The sequence below is a fragment of the Pholcus phalangioides genome, unplaced genomic scaffold (genome assembly GCF_987345545.1).
Source record: "Pholcus phalangioides strain wild (caught in Gottingen) unplaced genomic scaffold, Ppha-v1.0 ptg000024l_1, whole genome shotgun sequence".
In the NCBI taxonomy this organism is placed as follows: domain Eukaryota; kingdom Metazoa; phylum Arthropoda; class Arachnida; order Araneae; family Pholcidae; genus Pholcus; species Pholcus phalangioides.
The window spans coordinates 8196512-8214381 of NW_028301616.1; the positions used below are offsets into that span (position 1 = coordinate 8196512).

At 35.6% G+C, this 17870-nt stretch overlaps 2 protein-coding genes across 2 annotated transcripts; one reads left to right on the forward strand and one right to left on the reverse strand.

Moving 5' to 3' along the window:
• Positions 1 to 314: 314 nt before the first annotated feature.
• Positions 315 to 5131, reverse strand: LOC149068683 (uncharacterized). Its single transcript, XM_089251190.1, has 3 exons — positions 5120 to 5131; positions 998 to 1087; positions 315 to 642 (listed from the first exon to the last, which is right to left on the reverse strand). The coding sequence occupies exons 1-3, from the start codon at positions 5129 to 5131 to the stop codon at positions 322 to 324; spliced, it is 423 nt and encodes a 140-aa protein (XP_089107316.1). The 3' UTR covers positions 315 to 321.
• Positions 5132 to 10090: 4959 nt separating this feature from the next.
• On the forward strand, positions 10091 to 11956 carry LOC149068684 (uncharacterized). The gene is made up of 3 exons (XM_089251276.1): positions 10091 to 10132; positions 10678 to 10767; positions 11549 to 11956. The coding sequence occupies exons 1-3, from the start codon at positions 10121 to 10123 to the stop codon at positions 11921 to 11923; spliced, it is 477 nt and encodes a 158-aa protein (XP_089107402.1). The 5' UTR covers positions 10091 to 10120; the 3' UTR covers positions 11924 to 11956.
• Positions 11957 to 17870: the final 5914 nt, after the last annotated feature.

Below are 17870 nucleotides of genomic sequence, written 5' to 3' on the forward strand. Positions count from 1 at the left end.
ATCTAGCTCCATGAGCATATCCGGTTCCTCAGTCATATCCATACAAGTGCTCGGAACTACAAGGGTCCATTTCATAATGTGATCAATGTAAAGTCAATATTTCTAGCGTGACAGACAGATTTCTATTGTCTGTGGCAGACAATAGAATATAGACAATATAAACACATAGTTTTTCTTTTTTTTCAGGAAAAAATACATGAATAAGGCATGAAAATTGGAGCAGGTGTAAAAATGTTTTATTGCAAAATCATGTAACCATAATTTTCATGATACACAGGTTTTCATCCCTCAGCACTACGTTTCTGATTCGTTAGAAATTTTTTAATAACGGAGACCATATCCGTAACCTGGTCCATATCCGACTCCATATCCAGCTCCATATCCCAAACCATATCCAGCTCCATGACCGTAACCATATCCACCCAAAAGACCAGGACCATAAGGGCCAAGTCCAAGATGACCGACACCAATAGCGTGTCCGTGAACAGGGACTTTGGCGACGACTGCTTTGACTGGTGCAATGTGGGCGTCAGTGACTGCGTAGGCGGTCTTTATCATGCCATGATCATTACCTACTTCTGAGCGGGATATCTTGGCACCTGCTGATGATATACCGTACTGGAAGGCATAGTTATTGTGTTTCTGCAAAAGAATATGAAATTATAATGAATATTGAATTCGAAGTAATTTTCTTATTATATTGCAGAATTTCCCCTCTTAATTTTTCAATGATTGGAAAATCACAAACGAAGAATATAACTATTAGGTAATCTGGAGAATCTTAATATATCAGATAAATACATGTAACTTTCAACTATTGCACACTAGATATTGCTCGACGGAGATTATTTTGGATCACATTATAAGAAATTTTCAATACTCTTTTTGTAGAACACCATTTTTTGCGAAATATTTTGTTTTTGTGTGGATGGTATGCAAAGAACGATTCTGATTTCAGAAGGGGATGAATCTGAAAGAATAGGCTCTTCTAACTTACGTCCATGTGTCTTGAAATGGAACTGACACCAGTAGATTCTGCATGAAGCGATGCACTGACAGCAGCCGCAGCAGCGAAAAGAACAAGAACCTGCAAAGAAACATTAGTATTTGCTTAACATGAAGTAATTTAATGAAACATCATTAAATCACTCATGACACGTTAATTATTTTGAAGGGGGAATAGAGTAAATATCTCCGATTGCTCACTTCGAATATTTTATATAAGCGTGTAAAAAGGTGATCATGCTTCCGTCGTCGGAAGTTTTTTTTTTTTACTTTTTGCATATTTTGAAGCTAAAGGTCGAACGAGACACATTTTTTTTTTCCGCTATAAGTTATCGTTATCAACCTGCATGACTATGTAGGAGATCAGAACGCTCTTAGGTAACTCTAAGTTGTACTCTAGGTTGCACTCTAAGTTAGGTAATGAGGTATCAAGTAAATACCTCTCTCAAGTAAATACAATGTTTTTGAAATCCTCAATTCACACACACACACACACAACTCTTTGCTATTCTATGTTCAATTCCTGTCAATACATACAGCTCTTTCCTGCACTTCCAAAAAGTGCCGTCGGTCTCTAGCTATTGGTCTATAGCATGGACCGCTATGGCCCATGTACGTGCAGCGCTTCTTTTTGCAATTTATGTCCAAAAGTAAAGAGACACGCGAGTTTAAAAAGTCCTTTCGTCTGTCCATGGTCAGTTTTTTTTCAACTGCCCGCTTTCATAGTTCTTCGACCGGAAGACTTTCACAGAGGCGTTTATATACCGTTCATTAGGAAAAGTGTCATAGTTCGTAATATACATTTTAGACAGTTTCATGCTGTGGTGTTCCTCAGAATTCCTGAATAGAAAAAATTATTTTATCATAAGTGGGGTCTCACTATCCTTAAAGTAGAACGTACAGAAATGACATCAAAAATATTTCATTAAATTTCAAATAAAATACTAAAAATTTTGGTGTCAATTGGTCAATTTTTGTTCTTTGATAATAAAATAAATGAATTATAGCGTATATAAGATTTTAAGACAACCATAAATACATATTATGGGCATTGTATGATATTTTATCATTATTGTTTATAATTTTTTTGATTGCATTCTTAATTGGGTTGCTTTATTTGAGTAATATATGACATCGATACTTGTTGTGGGAATCTTTTTCTCAGCCTGTTGGGTCTTGTATTTGTATTAGACTTATAAAAGAAAAAAACACTTTAAACGCGATTTTCTCATATTGCAGTTTTTGAAGTCACACATCCGTAATATTAAAAAAAAAATTACTGCCCCAGAAATTCTGAAATTTTGCAGAAATGTTTATTCGATATGTGTTAGTAAAATAACCTTCGAGAGAACTGTCTATTCGTTAAAATTTTATGAATTTTTAAAGTTTGAAAAATATATATAAATTTCAGAAATCTAAATTCAAAGTTTTTTTAAATACTTTGCCATTAGTCATTTGCTAAATCCGAGGTCTGTTTTATTTACTCATATTGAATGAACATTTCTGCACAATTTCAGAATTTCAGAAATTCTGGGGCTATAGTTTTTTTTTAATCTTATGGATGAGCTCAAAAAGTGCAATCTGAGAAAATTGCGTTCTAGGTATTTTTTCTTGAATATGTTTATGGGCTATAATTCATTTATTGATTATGAAAGAATAAATTAACCGACTGACAGAAATTTTTTGTATTTTATTTGAAATTTAATGAAATATTTTTGAAGTCATTCTTAAAAACTCGGCATTTAAGGTTGGTGAGACCCCTTAAGGGAGAAGAAATCCTGTTTAACAATTCAAAAAAAGTGCTTGATTTAACATAATATATATTTTAAAACTTGTTGTCAGAATTGCCCGTTTTGATATGGATTAAAGGGGACATTTGCTTCTCGTACTTAAAACTTGGATTTTTCCGGACATAGCTATCAATCGGTTATTGCTATCGGAGACCATGGATCTCGATGCACATTAAACGGCGTGCACTGCATTTCCGTTCATGAAATTTTAAATCAGAAAGTTTTATGCATAAACACAGTATCAAATCCATATGGAACTAGATCGGCAGTTCTACCAATATAAAATAAAATATCATAATTTCAATCGGACCCGGATATAACGAACTACGATTCAACGAATTCTTCGATGTAACGAATTTTTTATGAAAATTCTGATGAAAATAAGGATCGAAGCACTATTTATTGTCTTGCTATATAACTATATTAACTGTCCTAAAACGGGGGGGGGGGGAGTTTGCACGGGAATTTTTAAAAAAAACGCATTTTACAATTTTTCAATTTTCAAGTACTGTAAAATTTTCTGCGTTTAACTGTGCTCAACAGTTTGTTCTACCTGTACTAAAAATATTTTTAAAACATTTTAATATAAACTTCTGGCAGGCATTACACAATCTGTTTTCCACTAAAATACGTTTTTCTCACAAATCTAACTTTATTGTTAGATAAGGAAAATTTTTTCGAACACCACTTATTCAAATGTCTTCGAACTTTGTGTATCTCTCAACACTATGTGTTACACGAGGATTTTGTATTGAAATTATTTCAAAAAAAATTTATGACACAAAATATGGGTAAATTTTAGTGATTTTTGGAAAAAGCGGCATGTTGTGTGATTGTTGTGCAATCATAGTGTTGAGACACACACAAAGTTTCAAGACATTTGAATGATTGATGTTCGAAAAAATGTTTCTTATCTAACAAAAAACATAAGCATGTGTAATGCTTTAGCAGTTTATATTAAAATGTTTTAAAAAATGTTTTTATTACAGGTAGAACAAAAACTTGAACACAGTTAAACGTAGAAAATTTCATAGCATTTGAAAATTGAAAAATGTGTTTTTTGGAAAATTTGCGTGCAACAACCTCCTCAATATTTCTCGTCAGCCAAAAACACAATCCGAAGATTGAATTTCAAGTGGATTTGAACCTCAGCTCTTCAGAAACAAACGATAAAGGAGAGTAATAATCAATGTCTTTTTGAATAAAGGAGGCAATAAAGCCAATTATAGAATGTGTGTGTGTGTGTGTGTGTGTGTGTGTGTGTGCGCGCGCGAAAGTTTCAGTGACCAATTGGTGTAAACTTTACAATAAAACATTGTGCTGTGCTGTTCGCATGTTCAAATTTCAGTGTAAAAATAGCGTTACTCCTTACTTTAAGGACAAACACACAAAGCATGGTGGGTCATCTGAAGAGAAAGCGTTTTTCGGTTATCCAAAAAATGACCATTTCGACAGAATTTTCATGAAAATATTGAACATACCAAATAAACTTCCATAAGCTATTTTTCCACGCATCCTGATTTTATTCTCAAGTTAATACTGCATACAGTGGAACCTCCCCTAACAATTTCCGTTAACGGACACTTTTCTCATCCCAGGTACCGTGCAATAGGGCTTTAATGCATTTCATTCCCCGTTAGTGAACAGTAAAATCAAGAAAACTCTAATTCTTCTCTAAACTTTTTCTTTCCAAACTCTAGTTTATTAATTTTTGAGAGAATAATAAATAACCGAGAACCATAAACCAAGAATTCATAATGTTCAAAGAAATCACGTTAATCCCAAGCTCGTGCTGGTTAATATGATAAATCGTGAATTAATTAATTAACATATGTATGGTCCATGATGGTGAATTAGAGTGGTAATGTGTTGGTTTTGTTTGTTGATACCGTCTAAGGTTGATACGCATGAGGAAACCAACATTTTACGACTGATAATAATGTTATGAATGTTTTCATCTTCTTCCATACTTATTAGTCTTTCCAACTTTATTTGGGAATTATGCATTATCGCCGGTAAAAGTAATATAAATGCAGTGAAATATAATCAAACTTTCTTTACATCGAGACGATTGGTGATTATGCATAACCACTGGTGTATCACTTTTGCACGCACAGTAACATATCCATTTTATCATTAAAATGTACAGGAAAAAATTACGACCGAAGAGAGTGTGTTTATGTTCTTCGATTTAACGAATAAAATTGTCGGTTTCTTTTGATTCCTTAAATCGGGGTTCGACCGAAGTTTTTTGACAAGTCATACCGCAAGATATGAGGGCATTAAAACGCGCATTATAATAAAGTCACATGAAATAGACTTACCTTAGCAATCATTTTCCCTTCTGGATTTGTCAACTTCTGAATCTTCGAGAGTTGGGAAGTTTATGTGCTTGCTGCCCCGGAGACTCAGAAAAGCTTTTATATTCTCAAAAACCTACCTTTGGCCAAGTTAGTACAAGGCAGTCAAAGGAAGTGACAAATATATGGAATTCATTTTTCACTTCAAAATATTTTTATTTGAATTTATTGTTCATTGATTTCACGTAAACACCAGGCGGTGGCACATTCTTCATTTTTCTCCGATGGTAATGTCACTCTGTGATACATCACGAGTTTAAATAAAGGACATTCTAATTCTCTAATTGTGCACTAAATTTCTTTTCTTGCTTGTATTGACATTAATGTAGGCTATATGTGATTACAACTTACTGGCAATGGCCTCGGTATTTCGTCCAACATGGCACTGAATTCTACTCGAGTCCTTCACCCAAACACGCTTGTTATATTTCAATAAAAAAAATTCAATGTGACGTCGTCCTCCAATTTCATCGAATATTGACTGCTGAAGTATATTTTTGAGTTATATTAATCCCATTATCACTAAATTAATAGAAATTGGTCAAAAAATGCTATGTAAACGTATGTCATCGAAAGTTGTAGAATTATATTAATTATCTCAATAGAGATAATTGATGTAATTATATTATAATTATTATATATATGCCATCCGATTCATATTTCTAATGGATGAACAAAATTACTTGGTTAAGAAGAAATGTTAGTAAAATGGGAACAGAAAATGTATAATAAATGTGTGGTCATGATTCGCTTTTGAATGGATTTTTGACACAATTTTACCATGTGTTTTTACATGAGAATTTCTTCACTGATGCTGTATACTACAGGGGGGGGGGGGTCTTCAACCTTTTCTCGAGGTTGCGAGCATTGCTTATGTTTATCATCAGAATGAAGAGCACCCCTTACGTCGAGGGTGCTCAACGTTCGGGAGAGTGCGGGCCACATAAGTGACCGGAACGTGTGTCCACGATCAACTCGAGTGATCCGGAACCGGAGCAACATGAATCATGTCGAACAGCACCGAAGATAACTTGGGTGTTCTGGATCTGTGCCAAATGTCACTTCAGTGATTTGTAAACTGGTCGCGAATCGCTTGAGCAACCGGTAACAGTTCCGCGGATCACTTATAGGATCTGGAAATGTGCCGTGGAACACTTGAGGGGAACACTTGGAACTAGAAATTTAAATACCAGACAGAAGCGTACGTCAATATTCCTTACAGAACCTCTAACGTGAAGGGTATCTGTTGGAAAAGTAGCAACACTCTCTCATAGCCCATCAATCAATCTATCCAACTGGATATGGAACTGGAAATCACGGAGGGGGGGGGGGTGGTATTGTGTACCAAAAACATTAAGGCCCCCCCCCACCCCGGAGGGCATACGCTGATCACAAAGGTGATATGTTATAAGCGATCTCGACTGTATATGTATGTGAGTGCGTGCTCCTTCACCCTTTTATACTTTGTACCCACTAATGAGTGTGTGTGGGTTGCTTTTCTCTCGCTTCAAATATATTCTTTTTTTAACTTGAGGCAGTTTAGCTCTGCTTCCATAGATTGCGTGTGCGTTGTTGTTATGTCGGGGCTGAACTTCGCCAATACTAGGACACAGTAAATTTGAAACGAACGTTCATGTACTAGCGCCTTTCATTCAAAACAATCCAACAATTTCCATCTTATTATGATGTAACTATCGAAATTATGACTGTCGGATAATCAGATCATAATAACCTATGAGATACTACTACTACTACAAACCACACATGCACTTCGTCTACATTCCTCTGTGGAACTTTACCTACGAGGTAGAAAAAAAAAACATTTTTTCCAAAGTATTCTTCTGTATATTGCATCTAATTTGATGGCTATTTTTGATCTTTCAAATTCAACTTAACATCAATTATTAATGATTCAACTCATCTGAGGATAGATGCGTAGCTTCTGCATGAAGCCTGGAGATCGATTATCTTTAGAGCACCCATCTTCAACACCTGTTGTTCGCGAGCTCCATGAAGCAGCAAGAGCAATCAATGTTCATGTCTGATGTTTTGCTCGCGAGCTCTTGTTAAAATTGCATTCAAGGATGACAATTACGCAGACTTTGGGCATATATATGTCAACGTTGCCCGAAGGCATATATGCTCAATCCATGCCCTGCGGTCCACATTTGGCCCTCGGGCAAGGTCGTACCGTCATCTAATGTGGCTCGCGACCTCGTACCCAATATTGTAAAAATGAACTCTGACAAAATGATCGTTTAAATACCGCGGGTCACTAAGGCGATTTGTAATACAGATAGCTTCAGTGACCCACAGTAAATTTACAGATCACTAAAGAGAATCGTTGCATGTTATTAGATCCCGTGAGTGACCCACAGTGCAGTTTCACATCACTTGAGTGACCCACAGTGCAGTTTCACATCACTTGAGTGACCCACAGTGCAGTTTCACATCACTTGAGTGACCCACAGTGCAGTTTCACATCACTTGAATGAACCGGGGCGTATTTACAGATCCCTAAGTGACAAAGACACAGTCTAAGAACATTTAAGTTGCCTGATACAGTTCCACAACACAACAGTGACCCGCGGCACATTTTCAGATTGCTTAAGTTGCCCACGGCCCAATTACACATCACTTAGGTGACACGCGGCACAGTTCCAGAGTATTTACGATGCAGCATAAATGAGGGGAAAGGAGCGTTGTCCGTAAGTTTTTGTTGTTCTTAACTTTTCTCCGATTTTTGTGAATTCATATATCTCAGCAAATATTGCCCTTAAAAACATGGATTTTTTCTGTTGGCCTCAGGAGATACAGGGCAAAAACTTTCTTATTGTAAGTTAAGAGACAAAGAGGACCGTAAAAAAATTTATATTTTATTTTATTTTGTGACACAATGTATATCCACTCGCAAAATTGGTACAGGGTAATTTTTGAACGCCGTTTGAGCATTTTTTAATTAGAATCATACATTTACGACGGACGGTTGATGAGATAAAGGACGCATTAACAGAACACCCTGTATAACAAACTTTTATACATGCAAGGTCTTAGCTTATATAGAAGTTGCATGCATGCATTAATTATGGAGCTCATAATCAATAATTAAATATAGAATGAGTATACTGTAGTTTTTGGCTGATATCTTCTGAGGAACTTTGAATATTTATTGAAAAAGTGAAGTCCATACAGGCCATACATACCTGCAGTACCTACAGGGTGCAAAGTTAACAGCACGCACCGCAAATTACTTGCACACCTGGTGCACCGTTCATTGTAGAGGCATACGGCCAATTAGGAAAAAGTGTCCAAATACGTGTAGTACTCAGATATGGCATTCATGTTGCAAGGGGTTGTATAGTTATCAAAATAAAAACATTGGCTTTATATATGTAAGCCCTGTACTCAAAAACCCCATTTTGAAAATTAACAGGGCAACAAAACTGTTGCCCTCCTGTCTCTTTTGAGACCAATAAAAGAAATCCATTTTTCTAATTGCAGTATTCACTGAGATATTTGAATTAAATAGAAACGGATAAAAGCTGGAGAAAACAGGATAAATTGGGGTGAAATGCTTTTTTTTTCCGTTTTGTGAATTAAAATATTTCAGCGAATAGTGCACCTAGAAACGTGGAATTATTAATATTTTTTGTTGTGTCAGGAGAGACAGTGCAACAACTTTTTGACTGGGCTTTTGAGCACAGGGTGTCCGTATATAAACTTTTTATTTTTTTTTATTTTCATAAATTATACAATCTCTTGCAATATGAGTGCCTGACCCGAGGTCCACACGTTATTGGGGAGATGCAGAGAATTTTTTTCTAATTGCCTCTAAGATCAGCGATTCGCCAGTAATTTGCGAAATTCATCAATCGAAAGTCTCCACTGAACATGCTTTTGTGAAGCCTTTCAATAAATGGACGTTTTTGACGCTATTAAAACAGTGCGGATTTTTCCGCTTTTACCGATCACGCCATTCATTTTTCACTGATCCAAAAGTTGCAGAAAAGTAAACATTCAATAAGGGGATGTTTCATGAAATATTCACAGAAACGCAAAGAAAGACAAAATATCCGTGAATAACATAATTTTACTGTAAGAATGTTATTAGTGTACACTCGACTGTATATAAGTACAAATATTTCAGACATGTCTCAATTAGTGAGAAATTAAGAATTTTTACGAGGTGTATAAGCAGATTAGTAGTAGTGGAACAATGTTATTATTATTATTATAAAATATATTTGAATATGAGTTACTTGGCATATTATTTTAAAACCTGAGATGTGCTCGTTTAGTTAATGATACACGGAATTATACATTAATGGGACTATGACAAGTAAAACCACCTCTTACTGATTTTTAGAAAAAAACATCGAAAAGTGTATATTTTCCATCTTCACCTAATCTTAATCTATACATTTCGATTAATCAATAGCAAGATACACATATTTATTATAGTTTTGGAGTTTAATATTCGTTGGTATCGAAGGACGACGGCGTCGCTTGTGTAGCTTTTCCCCAGCATATTATCGAGCGTATTTGGCTAAAGTAGTTATGTGTTGTGCAGTGCCATATCGGACGCGTCACCGAGGTCATTTTCAGTTACAGCGACAAGATTCAACAAAAAAAATCAAATACCGTTTAATATAATACGATTTTGTTTATTGTCATTGATTGATGCATCACTCATATTGACACCAATGGCAAAAGAAATGATAGACATGAAAGAGTAAATCACTGCTTAGTACAAGCATGAAATAAATGTACAATGAATTCCAATAAAAATATTACAAGACGAAAAACAAATATAGTTGTATATCCAACAATATCTCTTAACCACCTTGTGCTGTATTAGTTAATGGCTGGTTTTGAGAAGTATATAAAAACCTCCCCTTAATCTGTAAAACTCACACAAACTTCTCAACTCTCGAAGATTCAAAAGTTGACTAGCCTAAACGAGAAATGATCGCTAAGGTAAGTGCGAGTGCATTTGGTGTGCTATAACGTAAGATAAGTTGTTGCGCACGCTCAAATCCCGTATTAAATCCCTAAATTTTTTCATGAAATGTTTTTTGTATATTCATACAACGTTTAATATAGTCATGAGTAATTCAAAAATGTGTTTTCGTAAGAAACATTCTGATTCGGACTTTATTATGGAAATTTTAATTTCGGTTTCCACATTTTAAGCGGCATAGCAGAAATCACTAAAGCTCCCTATAAAATGTCATATCCTTTTTAATTAACTAATCTTTTCTTCCAATTTTCACCAGCTGTGAAGTAAATAGAATACGGCTGAGTGGTCAATAGAGAAATCAACAGAATATACGGGCTTGCCAATGCTAAAACAATGGCGTTCAAAAGGCGAGATATCTCGTCAATGCCGCTTACAGGGTTAAGAATTATATGTTGCATTCATCTGAGATTTTTCTCAGTTTTTTCCTCAAAAACTGTGCTTTTCCTGTAGAACACGAACTACAGCCGATTATATTTTCCCAACTTTTTCTCCGATTGTATAGATACTTGTTCTTTTCGCTGCTGCAGCTGCTGCCAGAGCATCACTACATGCAGCATCTACTGGAGTCAGTTCTATTTCAAGGCATATGGACGTAAGTGAAAGTTGAACTAGTTCTTTCAATTTATTTTCAAAATTTGTGTTACATATCAACACACAAAAACAAAAATGATCTGTTCTATGTATAGCACTAAATTTCTTGAAAGGAATTGAAATGAGGTATGTTCATAAATTAACGTAATATTCAAAAGCACGGAATTTAATCAAAATTAATCTCTTACAACTTACAAATATGTTTGTATGCTTTCTGAAGTGAATAAAATAATAATAATTAATACAAGTGAGTAAATATTTAAGATCAACGAGGTCATTGAGGGATGATATCGAGTGTATATAAATAGTTAACGCTACAAAGAGTTAAAATCAAAGCCTTAGAAGAGACAAAAGTAAGAAATAATGAAAAAATTAAATTTTTTATTTCAGGTTTTCCATGATTTTCTTTTCCAGAAGCACAATAATTATGCCTTCCAGTTCGGCATATTTTATTTTGCATACCCCACTAAAACATATTTCCTCAATGTATTTTGAAAACAATTGAAAATACACTTTATTATAAATTTACGTAATATTGAAAAAAAACTGAATTCAATCACAATTTATCTTCTTTTGTCTCATAACTTACATATTTTTTCGTATGCTTTTTCAAGTGGTAAATATTTGAAATCAGAGGTCATTGAGGAATGATATCCAGTAAATAAATAGCTTACCCTACAAAGAGTCAAAATCAACAACTTAAAAGAGACAAAATTAAGAAATAATGAAAAAATTAATTTTTTTATTTCATGTTTTTCTCATGATTTTCTTTTCTTTTGCAGAAGCACAATAACTATGCTTTCCAGTACGGCATATCATCCGCAGGTGCAAAGAGGTCTCGCTCAGAGGTCGGAAATGATCATGGCATGATAAAGACGGCCTACGCCGTTGCCGACTCTCACATCGTTCCGGTCAAGGCAGTTGTTGCCAAACTCCCTGTTCATGGTCATGCAGTTGGTGTCGGTCACCTCGGACTTGGCCCCTATGGTCCAGGACTTTTGGGTGGTTATGGCTATGGTCATGCAGCCGGATATGGAGACGGATATGGCTATGGAAATGGTTATGGATATGGAGATGGTTATGGCTATGGAGATGGTTATGGATATGGAGATGGTTATGGCTATGGAGATGGTTATGGATATGGAGATGGTTATTAAATAAACTTCAGAAATAGACGTGTACATCTGAGTTCGTGGATGAATATGTGTATATCATGAATGATTACACAATTTTGCAATAAAGTTTGCATGAACACATTTTCGTACTTGCATGAATTCATTTGTCTCATTGTGTCTTAAATTGCGACTTAACAAAAGTTAGAGGTTTCAGTATTAGACGAATTATTAACTCGTGTTTCTTCTGAAAAAAATGCGAAAAATTAAATTTATAGTTGATAACAATAGAAGACCACCTTAAGTATGAAGTTGGGAAAAGAACTAGAGTTGGGAACTAGAGATAACATCGCATATTGTCGCATATATTTCAAGCAACTGCAATGACATTAACTGAATTTCTGCGGGTGGTTCATTCTCTATGTAACAAAGTGGTTTCAAAATATTGGATAAATTTCAAAGTTCATTGTTTAAAGCTCCGTTACTTGGAACTAGACAATCTGTTGGTCATTCCGATAGTTAAGAAAAACTCGTTGGGCACCGATATGGGAACAACCTCTTTAAATGACGATGCCGATATTTGAAGTGCCGAAGATATTTTCTGGGCACTTTTTCGCACAAACATAATTCTACTAGAGAGGTAGATGTATATGAACGACCTTCTCCTTCGATGGTCAGTGGATCAATGGAAGGAATTTCAGAAAATGATTTAAATTTCATTGTTGCATAAATCGAAGATTTCGTCTAAATGATTATCAATTGTTTGTCTCATTTTATTGCGGTTGTCAATTGTTGTAGCAACAATGATATTTTTATTCCTTTTTCTATATAAAGAGTGGCAATTACGGTTTCGGTAGCCGGTCAGGTTGACTCAATTCCAGCTTTTGAAAAAGTTTTATTCTCAAATAATTTTGGGGGATCTATGTCTCTTCGTTGAGCTGTTGAATTGGATCCTGGGTAAAATGCGCGGTGAAGAACCTCGGGTTCGATAAGATGCTCCTTTGCATTTATCGATGAATGAGGTTGTCGAAGCGGTGGTCTGGATACAGAGGTTAGCCATAGTCCGATCCTTGATATGCATGTGGCCAGTAATCTCAACTCCTTCTGGTCCGTCGTGAAAGGAGAAGGCTTTGGCCAATCGAAGGAGCGTTCCAAAGCTTTGGCTTCCGGCGGGAATCGTGATGCACATATGTCGTCTTTAGTCCCGTGTGTTCGACTCCTAACGTTGTCCCGTGTTCCAAGAAGACTGGGAAGGCTGAGCCGAAAGAGAGCCCATCCGTATTTTATTTGAGGGTTAATTTCAAAAGGTGAGTTGACCAACCGGCGGGGCCTGACCGAGAGAATGGAGCTGACTAGACCTGTTAGTGACTTCTGGATCGTCGGGTCTTTACGACCAGGTAACAAACTAAAAATAATCATTATGATACTATTCAGTCTCAAATTCCAAGACCATATATAGTTTCGATTTTTCTTTATCGAAAACTTGATTTCGATCACTGATAAAATTTGGATAGGCCTATAAATAGGCCTATAAATAATAGGCCTAAAAATAGGCCTATATATGCTCTTTCTAAAAGAAAACATTTAACCACATCACTAATGACACAAAATATGAACTTAATTTCTTCACGAAATTAATTTTTAGTTGAACTATACAGGACAATCCGAATTCCCTTAGCATTTAAACGTTCAATAATCCACAGAATAATGTACGTCAAGGAATACAAATTGATACACAACATGGGGTTTCTTTGAAACCTAAAAAATTACGAAAATGCCAACAGATGATGATCATTCTTTGATCATTTCAATGATTTTAATTGAGAGTCAACTTGTGAAAAGGTGAGTCGACCAACCGGCCGGACTTGACGGAGAGAAAGGAGCTTACAACTAGACCTGTTAGTGAATTCTGAACTGTCGGGTCTCTACGAGCAAATATTCAACCAAAAATAATCAGGAGAAAGCATTCAAAAAATGACACAAAAGTTGAACTTCGGTGTCTTCACCAATTTCATTCTTTAGTGCAATTACAATAAGAAAGATGACCAACGGATGGTGCCTAACCTGATAACAAGATCTAGAATCAGCATTTTAATGCATCTGTTAGCGAAGTTGCATTTACTTTTTAAAGACAACAAATTTCTTCAGCGTTAGCTGCTGATTATTTTTTTTAATTATTTTTAAGATTTCAATAAAACACGGAAAAGGTCGTTACCAGCGTGTGTGTCAATTTTTATCTCTCTATGTACATTATTCTTTGAATCGCCTAACGTTCAAATATGAACTGACTTTTGGACCACCCTGTAAATTTGAAAGTTATTTTGATATTGGACGGCTATATATGTATTAAAAATATTAAATTATACACAATTGAATAGAGGATATGTATTGAAAGCCATCTGATGTGCAACTGGGAGAAATTCGTTTTCAGAGAAATTGCTTCGAGTAGTGATGCTACTACATTTGACAGGAAAATCTGAACTCATTTAATTTGAAGAGCGATGATGAAGGGGTTGGGGAGGGGTGAGAGCAGTTATAGTTCCATCTACGGCACCCCTGATATATTAATGAGAGTTTAAGGTTTTCAAATATTGAATCTTTATAAAAGTATTATAAAAGTAATTTTTATAAAACTTGGAATATGCAACCTATAAGCGTATGGGTTACATTCGAGTGAATGTAATTGGATGATTCGATTAACTGGTTACATTCGAGTAATAATGAACCTAATAAAATAACCACAAACTCTTAAAATTCAGTATTTTTTAAAACAACCAACAAGCTTACTGGTTAAATTCACTGCATTTGCTAATTTAATAAGCACGAACTAACATGTTGATTCGATTCGCATATCTTTCAAGATGAAATTTTCAATGGTCTAGTTTTCCATTCCATTCAAGGACGGGTTCTAAAACCATTACTGTTCAAATACAATAATTACAAATACACGTCCACGAAAAGCAAAATGCCAACGAGGTGGCTGAGAACAAGATGCCCATAAGAAATATGGATGTCGTATAGTTATCGAAATTACGGATTTTTACCAGTGTGCCACTAATTTGTTTGTGCTGGTTCTGCTGTTATCGCATCACTGATCATTGATCGAATCACACATGACTTCAACTTCAAGAGGAACGTGGATGCAGATTATGCAATAATTAAATTTTGAGATTTATATAATGATTAAAATACAGTTTCAATATGCAAATAATGGCTATAGCTTCTCTAGATAAATTAATATGATTATAAACACATTTATTAGAAGTTCGATGAGAACACATTTTTAGATGGAAGCAATATGTTGTTTTTTTATAAAATAATCCATTACCGCATGAGAAAAAGAACAAGTTTATAGTTGTTAGTTATTATTTATTTATTCAATATTGCTTGGCCGAGGCCTATACAAGGGAATGCGGTGATGAAGTTATACAGAAATGATTGATGTTACAAAGAAAATCGGAAATTGTTTCACAATCAATAATGTTTGAGGGGAGGTTGTTCCAGTCGGTTATTGTTCGAGGGAAGAAACTAAATTTGAAACAATCTGTGGATGCAAAGATGGGTTTCAATTTTTGTGAATGGTTAATTCTTTTTGAAAAGTATGAAGCCGGAGTTAGAAGGTTCGAGGTGTCGATATGAAAATGACCGTGGAGAATTTCAAAAACGAACTCAGAGACGGAGGCAGAGGATGACCAACTGTTAAGAATGAAGCGGGTGGATTTATTTTGAATAGATTCTAATTTGTCTATATTGGAGAGAGTATAGGGGTCCCAGATTTCACAGGCATATGAGAGTAGAGGAAGGATGTAGGTTTGGAAGCAGAAATGTCTGAGGTGACGGGTGGAATTTTTGAGGTTCCGACGAAGAAAAAAGAGTTTTTGGAGACACCTATGAAAGAGGTAATCAACATGGAGATTCCAACGGAGGTCGGCAGAAATAATTTACACCCAGATATTTATAACTATAAATTTCGGTGATCAAGGAGTTATCGATAGTGTAAGAAGAAACGAGGGGAAGTCTTTTGCGAGTAATTCTCATAAAAACTGTTTTTGAAGAATTAAGGGGTAATTGCCAGGACGAGCACCATTGAGAGACAATGTTAAGGTTATTTTGGAGAAATGCTTGGTCAGATTCGTTGTGCACCGTGTGGTAGATGACGCAATCATCTGCAAAGAGTCTAATATGACAATTGATGGAGTTTGGGAGATCGTTAATGTAAATCAAAAACAATAATGGCGAGAGGACCGAACCCTGGTGTGTGCTAGACTCAACATGGAGAAATGGGGAGTTCTGGTCCTTAAAGGGGACAAACTAACTGCGGTTGGTAAGGAAGGCTTCCACCTATTTAAGCAACTGAACACATAGATTTCCTTGGCAACTATGTGATCAAAAAGCTTGCAGCAGGTAGAGGTGATAGCGACGGGTCTGAAATTAAAAGGATTTGAAAGAGAACCTGATTTATGAATTGGGATAATCCTATTAATTTTCCTGTCAGATGGTAAGGTTGATGTGTTTAATGATACGTTGAAGATAATCAAAAGATAATTAGAGATTTCATCAGCGCAAAATTTAACAATATTATTTGGGATCCCATCGGGGCCAGTGGAGTGGGGTTTCAGATTTTTTAAAAGGTTCAGAAGGCCTTATTTGGAGAAAAAGACAGGAATAGTGTTGAATAATGAATCGGAAAAGGAGTACTGAGAAGGAGTGAGGTCAGAGGAAAAAGTTGACGAGAAAGTCCGATTAAATTCTGTGGCGATATCAAGGTGAGTGGTAAAGTCGATATTAACAATTTTTTTGTGATAAACATTGTTAGTGGAAACATTGGAGTGGAATTTTTAAAGAAATATTAGAGTTTATTTTGGGGCTGCTGATTGCGAACCTGGCATTGGTTTTGTCAGATTTGCTCTAGTTTTTGACAAAGAGAAAATCAAATTTCAATGCTCATAAATATATATAAGCAACATACAAACCACATTGTTGAGAACATGCGTTATCTCAAAAACTAGAGCCAGTTCGACAAAACAAATGCCAGATTCAGGGAATCAGCGCCCTAAAATGACCTTAAGATCACTGAAATAGCTTTGCTCATGATTTACTGTATGTATTAATCATTCTCACGGGTTCAATCTGCTTCAATTCTTTGTAATCCTTATTATTACCATTGAAATTCAATTTTCTACTTTATCTGACAAAACCAATGCCAGATTCGGAATTGGCGCCCTAAAATCACTAAAATTGCTTTGAGAACAAAATCAGTGTTGAGCAGTGTGATCACGTGACTAATCAAAATTTCATTGTATATTAGCCTCATACCCTTGCTCTTCTCCGTCATTGTCTTTCCTTTGGAAGAAATACTTTGTCAGCAATCGCTATGTAATTAGTTAGCCTCAGAAAAAAAGAATATCTCAACTCATGATTTATTGAATTCTAAAACCACTAATTAATGTCAAGTCATCTATCTAGTAGAAATGGTTCCAAAAAAAGTCAAGCAACTGCAAAGATATGTTCATGACAACACAAAACTTCATTTCAAATGATGTTACTCTAATTTTTATTTAAATATACAGATTTCCTTTCATCCATGAGCTCAGGTGCACACGTCTCTGATTGGTTGCAAAGTTCTTTTTAATAACCAAGACCGTATCCATAACCTGATCCGTATCCCACACCATAGCCGGCTCCATGACCGTAGCCATATCCACCCCAGAGACCGGGACCATAGGGGCCAAGTCCAGCATGACCGACACCAACAGCGTGACCATGAACAGAGACAGGAGCGATGTGAGAGTCGGTGGCTGCATAGGCGGTTTTTATCATGCCATGATCATTTCCGACTTCTGAGCGGGATCGCTTGGCTCCCGCGGATGATATGCCGTACTCGAAGGCATAGTTATTGTGTTTCTGGAAGAGAAAAAAAACTATAATAAATTCGAAATCTCTCGAAATATTTATCTCATTATTTCATTATGTTGTCTCATTTAATACTTAA